The following is a 6,824-nucleotide window of genomic DNA, read 5'->3' on the forward strand; positions in this document are numbered from 1 at the left end:
CCCCCCCCCGTCTTTGGGAAATGGTCTGTTTCACAGCTGGGCCCGTAACGTGCCGCTGCCCGGACCGAACCAAACAAATGGCAAGAGGGGTGTCCGGCAGATACCATCCCTTACAGTCTTGTCGTCATTTCAAAGCTCCCTGGAGAGAACAAACACCAGCCTCAGAAACAACTCGTTCATTGATCTGGCGTAATAGCAACATATTTGATCCAGCTACTACTGTTTTTGGAGCTAATTTCCTGGACCCCATCCCCCCCTGTCTTGCGGAATGGAATGCCCCAGAGTGGCTCAAAACAGAGGGTTGCTGGGACCTACCATAGGAACGGGGGGAGGCGGTAGGATAGGAAATCGTTCTGGACAGCAGGTGTTTAGCTAGAGGAGGGAGGGAGGAAGAGTGGAGCCATTTTGTGTAGGACCTGCTATATTTGTAGCTGGTGTTGTGGGACTAGGTTTAAAATAGTACCTCGGACACCCTCCTCCCCCCATGGCTGTTGGGCTGGTCCATGTATATAAGTGGAGCCCCCAGGGCTGGTCTTAGGCACATGGGGGAGGCGGGGCCAGGTTTGCTGGGGTCGTCCGTTGCCAGGGCGGAGGGGTTGGCGGCAGGTGGGTGTTGAGCTGAGTTAGAGCAGTGTGGAGGGCTCTGGTTCTTGGCAGCCTTGCAGGTGGGAGGCATTGGCTGCAGCCACAGACTTGCTCCAGCTGGATAAAAGCCTGCCTTGTTCCCTGTCTTGCAGGAGCGTGTGAGGACCAGCCCCTGTGAGCAAACACGGGACAAAACGATGGCCCCTGCCCTGAAGAGCTCGCGGCCTAAGTACAGCCACTTTGCACTGGTTTGCTGTACCGATTAGTGCGCGGGGTGCGCCCCACGTGTCCGTCGCTCCCGCCTGGGCCTTTCTGCAGAACGGCATCTTTCAGGCATGCCGGCCGCTGCTCCTTCTGCTGCTCCGGCTTCCCAAATGTGTGGGCCGTGGCCGTTGACACGTGCGGGAGCTCTGGGCCTGTGACAAAGCTCAGCACAAACTGTTTCATGCAAGGCGTGCGGGGAAGCGAGTTAACGGCTAGCTTCCTTCGCAGCCTTGCTTGCTGTTCCAACACCCCTCCCGCTCCCAGTGCTCTCAGGAGAGGACATGTTTCCTTGCATGCATTGCACCCTGGCATAGAGAGCAGGCTTGTTTCTGAAAGGCAGAACAGAGCCAAAAAGATGGGTCTTTGCAGTAAGAACTGAGAAGCGGAGCCTGCCTTTCTGCTCCCTGTGAGTTGTGTGGAGACTTTATTTTCACGTTTGCTTCTACCGCAAGACTCGCATAATGTGCCCTGCAATTTCTAGCCGCTGGTTTTTGGTAATTAATGTGTTATACGTGAGAAAATACAGTAGCTGGGCTTTGAGAAACCAGGAAGCTTCACAGTTCCTGCGTTCTGCTGAAAGAAGTGGATGCCGTGCATTTATTCCAAGAGACTCTGGTGCATTTACCAGCAGATGGCAGCAGCTTTTCATTACAGGTAACAAACTTAGAACAAGGGCATGCTGAGAAAAGGTCATGAGACAAAAGCTGGCTCTTTGCATAAGGGCAAGGCTTGGTTCAGTTGCCCTTGCCCCAGCTATTTGAATAAGATCTAGGGAGATACAGGCCTCTGTAAGAGGCCAGATTTGCAAGCGCTCTGCATTCAGCAGTTCCCTTTGAGAATAATGTGAGCTCTTCTGAAAATCTTGTCCTTAATTCTAGCGATGTTGCGGGCTGGATCTCAAGCGATCGCAGGTATGTAACTGAATGCAGAGCCAGGTGCGCACATAGAGGGAGTACAGAGAGCGTGGGCTAGGGAACAGAGCAATATTAGTGCAAAAAGCCCGCTTTGGCCAAGCAGCCATAGCTCCCATTGACTTCACTGGACGTTGCAAGTGCTTCAGTAAATCTGAAAATCATGCCCAAGCAGTCTTGGGCCACGGCTGTAAATGTTGTCTGCACAGCCACTGTGCCTTGGTTCCTTCAGCTTTGCAAAGAGGGTTCTCACACTTCCCCACCTAGATAAAAATGTTTTGAGACCTGCAAAGTGCTATATGAATGTGCAGGTTTTTTAATGTGGCCTGTTTATTCAAAGAACATTGAATATCCACAGCTCTGTAGAGTGTGTGTAGTTCCCTACCTCTAATAATTAGGCTGGGCTGCATAAAAGCCCTTCTTCACATACTGGGTGCGTATAAAACACGTCCGTGAACCATCTGTGTGCACTAGATCCGTCTGCAAGGGGTTTTGTGTAGTGCCCATCATATAAGCATTCTAACTACATTGCAACAAAAGGCACAATCTCCCCCTTTCCATGTCTGCCTCGCTCTCCACTATGTATGGTATATAATCTTTCTGAACAAAGGCATTACTCAGCATTCTATTGACCCTTCCAATACCAACCCCTTTACAAAGTGCTTCAGCAATGGAAGTCACAAATAATTTGGAGGTTTTTGCTGGCCGTGAGGCTGGAGCTGAACAAAGGGAGGTCACTCAGTCTGGCTCCCCTTACCCTCTGTGGAATGGCAGGAATTTCTCTGCGCTCTATAGTCTGGGGGAGTAATGGCATCGGTGGCGGGCTGATTGTTTTTATATCTAAAGCCTATGCAAGGCTGCAGCTTAGTGCCTGTCAGTCGTGGGGGTATTAACCTTAGATCTGTCAGAGCTAATAAAACAAAATCTGCAATGCCGGAGGGGCTCTGGAGTGTGATGGAAGGTACTGGCTGATGCAGGGCACGGCTGTCGAGTTCCCAATCCCACCCCCCTCCCCAGCTTTTGCTTATTCATTTTCTTCCTGTTAATTCCCGAACACTTTGGATGGAATTTTGGCCCCATCAAACTCAATGGCAAAGTTCCCATAGGGTCAAGATTTCACTATGTGGATTCACTGACACTTAGCCTACTGAGCAGCTCTGAAGGATCCTCTCCCCCCCCCACCCCCAAATTATTTTCTAGCCATCCAGTAACACTCATTTGTCAATGCCATGGCAACAGCCTGCTAACTGAGTGTGATCAGCTAATGGTTTGGCATTGACAACTGTCAGCAGAAGCCATGAGACTGCAAAGCAGCATCTGGCTGTTGGAGGGGGCAGTGACAAATGGAGCCGCAGGGTTGCTTACCTAGCCCAGCCCCTGTATTCCCCACATAAACTGTATCGTTTGCTGATACATGCACACGCACGTGCTATGCTGCCTGTAACACACATGCACACACTGTGTTATAGCATGTCAAAGTGTATGCAGACACTGCTGCTACATGGGGCCCACACACGCCTACTCTGTTGTGTTGAGCAAGGATGCATGCATGTGTTCATATATGGCCCCATGTGCTGTTGTCCCACGTCCATGCCCAACATGGCAGGAAGATAGCTGCTGCCTGTGGTTGAAGTCTTGTCTCACCTCCTTGCACACCACAGTTGTGTGGAATTGCTGACGCTCTGGACCTGTCAGATTAGAGGAGACCAGGAACTGCCAGTAAAGTCTCTGTGCCTCAGTCTCCCCATCTGTACAGTGGTGATAACGCAGCTTGGGAATGGTAAACGTCAGTCCAGTAATGCTCATGAAATGGTTTGGCAGCCTGGTAAAAAAGGTCCTAAAGAAATGCAACATATAAATGGTACAATATTGGCGGTAAGAATGTGGCCCCTCATGCAGAGATCATTTTCTGCTCCAGTATCAGAATTACAAGTAAGTGCTAAACAGAGGGAGAGGGAGATATTTTCTTAAACTAGCAGGGAATTGTATAAAAAAAAACCTCTTTAAAAGGCAACCAGAAAAGCTGTCTCTAGCCATAGGAGTTAAAGGGCAGACTTTGTAGCAACAGAAGCACATAGCAGCCTGTCCCCAGCTCACAAACTGATGCTGCTCAGAACTGGATGGGAGGGGAGGGATCACTCCCAGAGTGTATAGCTGTAGCACAAGGTGGATCTTACCTCTTGAGGGCTCCATCTCTTGCAGCATTTATGTACTATGCCATGCTAGTTAGGCTTTCTAGAACTGAGTGCTATTGTCTGGATTTGAATGAAAGATCCTAGCAAGTGTTATTGGAAAGATGATTTCCCTGGATTTGAACTGAAGTCTTGGTATCGCAAGGGCTTAACCTTCATGTGAACAGAGAGTAATGTTGTCTAGTAGCTCAGGAATGAGCAATGATCTTCCCGTGCTTAAAATTCAAGCAAACGCACGATTTTGGTGGTGAAGGTTGAGTTTTATTAATTTTCCAGGGGCGAACTCAATTTGAGAACACGTCTGCCTAAGCAACAGCAGACTGACCTTGGGCAGAGCAGACGGGGTCCTCTGCTAATGTCGTGCAGGCTGATGATTATTCTGCACAACTTTCCAAGCGCTCCAACACAGGCTGCTTTGGAGGTGGACCTGGAACGGTTCTCTGCGGTTCCAGGGCTCCAAGCCCGACTCCCACAGCATGTCAGGGGAGCAGGTTACAGCTCAACCAACTCAACAAAATGTGCAAGAGCCATGCACACCGGGTGTAGCGTCATGTCTGGAGTGTGCAGCGGGCTCTGGAAACAGGCACTGAACGCTGACCTCTGCATCTTGCATGAGGGATCAAGAAGAATCACCCAGCGGCGAAGGCATTCAAAAGAATATGGGTTCATAAAATCATAGAAATTAAGGGCTGGAAGGGACCTTGAAAGATCAAGTCCACCCCCCGCCCCGATTTGGGCAGGAATACTGCTGAGATCAAATGATCCCAGCAAGGTGTCTGTCCAGTCTCCTCTTAAAGACCTCCAAGGGACTCCTTGGGAAGTCTATTCCAGATTCTGGTCACCCTTACTGTAAAGAAGTTCTTCTTTACATCCAGCCTAAAACCATCCTCTAACTGTTTATGACTATTGCTCCTTGTCCTCCCCTGGAGTGCCCTAGTGAACAGTTTTTCTCCCAGCTCCAATTTCTCTGTTTAAGACCTGGGGAAAGACTGGTTCGTGAGTGTGAGGTGCTGTGTTCTCACGGTGACTGGGGCCAGATTGGTAGATTTGAAGAGCTGCCCACCATCAGCCTTAATACCAGCAATGCATGATAATGTCTGAAGTGCACAAGGCATTTCAGGAGCCCGCGGGCGATCCATCCCTTCCGCCTCTGGACTTGTGTGAAGTGGTGGAATTTGGACCCCACCGCATCCCTTAAACCTGCATGTCCCACTTTCCAAGAAGCAGAGACAGCTGGTTGGTGTCTCTTCCCGGTCAAGGAGCCACAACCTTGAACGCCTTGAAAGGAATAGCTTGTCTACAGGCTTCTTGTTTCTGGATCCCGTCAAGGCACTGCGTTTGGAAATCTGGCTCGCGATGTGTGCACTTCGGCTCGTTTTCAAGTCAAGGTCCCAACAGGATGAATGCATCCCCAGGTCTCTCTTGAGAGGAACATCTCTCAGTGTCCAACCTCGCTTGGCATGATCCCACATCTCAAAAGTGCTCTTCCAAATCTGTGGGCCGTGGGTGTTTTCACTAGGGAATGGGAGGGGGAGTAGAGAGGAAACAACATTTTGTTGTCTTTTGTTTTTTAAGTAAACTGGAAACGAGACCCCGGCTGATTCTCAACTTCTTCATTGACTTCTTGGTTTTGCCATCGCTTTCCAAACCCCCAGATCTCTTGGCCTATACATCTTCTGTGCCTTTGTCACAGAGGAGGTAATAGTGTATATTTAAATATGCATGTATATGCCCTGCATTAATTCCCTCCTCCTGTGGCTGGCGACGTGGAGATTTGTAACGGCAGAATGTATTCTTAAGGCATTTCCTGCAGTTTCCTCTGAGGGAATCTTCTGGGCTACAAAATGGTTTTACCTTGCTATTGAGGAAGATGACCCGTGCAGTAGTCCTAGCATGTAGGTTTTTCATCAACTGTTTCACTCAATGAAATGAATAGTTTATTGTTTCTAAGCCATCTCGCTAGAATCCTAGCAGGGATAGGGCCAGATTTTTAGTGATTCAAGGCAGATCATGCAAGTGTGATGCAGCTTGCTGTGTAGGGATGAGACCTTTTGTCTACCCAGAGTGGTGCAATCTCGAGCATTGCTGTGCCACCTGGTTCAAAGCCTGTGAGCCTGGCTGCATGATGTCAGCATAAAAACTCGGGGCACTTTTTCTGGGTGGAAATGTTCCTGCTGCATCTCTTCTAACCCTTGCTTTTTGGAATATGAGATCCATGGGAACTGTAGGAGCCCTCTGCAAGGCTGAGTTGCACCCAAGAAGAGCCGGATTTGCTCTTAGAACCAGACCTTAAGTTCTCAGCACATACGATCAGAGTCTGAGTCTTAAAATGTCTCAGCACCCAATGTGTTGAGTTCTTAACTGTCCCCTGAAAACACCAGCGGGGACATTTCAAAGTGACTGGATGCCCAAAGCCTATTGAGGATTTCCTCCCCCTGCTCCCTTAAACCATGCCATTGCTGCGGTTATCTCAAGCTGTAACTCCACTGTTGTTTCCCCTGCAAATCCTCTCCACCCAGCAGCACTCTTAACTCAAAGGCAGTAACACTTTTGACTCAAGCTGGCTGGCCTGGGAGGGGTCCTGCAGCGAACTGGAGTGAGCCCCACTTCTTTGCTGCTAATATGATCATTCTGCAATGATTTGGGTTTGGGTCTCTTGGAAAGTCTCAGGCACCATCCTAAGCTTCAGGTGAGATGCTGCTTGTATAGCAGAGCAGGAGAAAGCCCAGAACATCTGGACATATCCTGCCAGTGACCACCAGAGACCGTTGCAGGTTTGCTAGAGGTGTCCTGGATGCGTCTTTACCCAGGTCGTGTGTTCTTCATGCCCCAGACAGTGGCACACAGGCTGCTAGAGCGGGTCAAAACTCCT

General features: G+C 49.5%; 1 protein-coding gene across 2 annotated transcripts in view; it reads left to right on the forward strand.

The window, feature by feature from the left end:
• Positions 1-544: 544 nt before the first annotated feature.
• The window catches only part of SCUBE3 (signal peptide, CUB domain and EGF like domain containing 3), a 115,746-nt gene continuing 109,466 nt past the window's right edge, over positions 545-6,824 (forward strand). For both annotated transcript variants that reach the window (XM_025206047.1, XM_025206049.1), the window contains exons 1-2: positions 545-606; positions 738-1,503. In XM_025206047.1, the coding sequence (XP_025061832.1) occupies positions 1,311-1,503 (193 nt within the window). In that variant the 5' untranslated portion in view covers positions 545-606; positions 738-1,310. The remainder of the gene's footprint in view (positions 607-737; positions 1,504-6,824) is intronic.

The sequence above is a fragment of the Alligator sinensis genome, unplaced genomic scaffold, assembly GCF_000455745.1.
Source record: "Alligator sinensis unplaced genomic scaffold, ASM45574v1 scaffold872_3, whole genome shotgun sequence".
NCBI classification, from domain to species: Eukaryota; Metazoa; Chordata; order Crocodylia; family Alligatoridae; genus Alligator; species Alligator sinensis.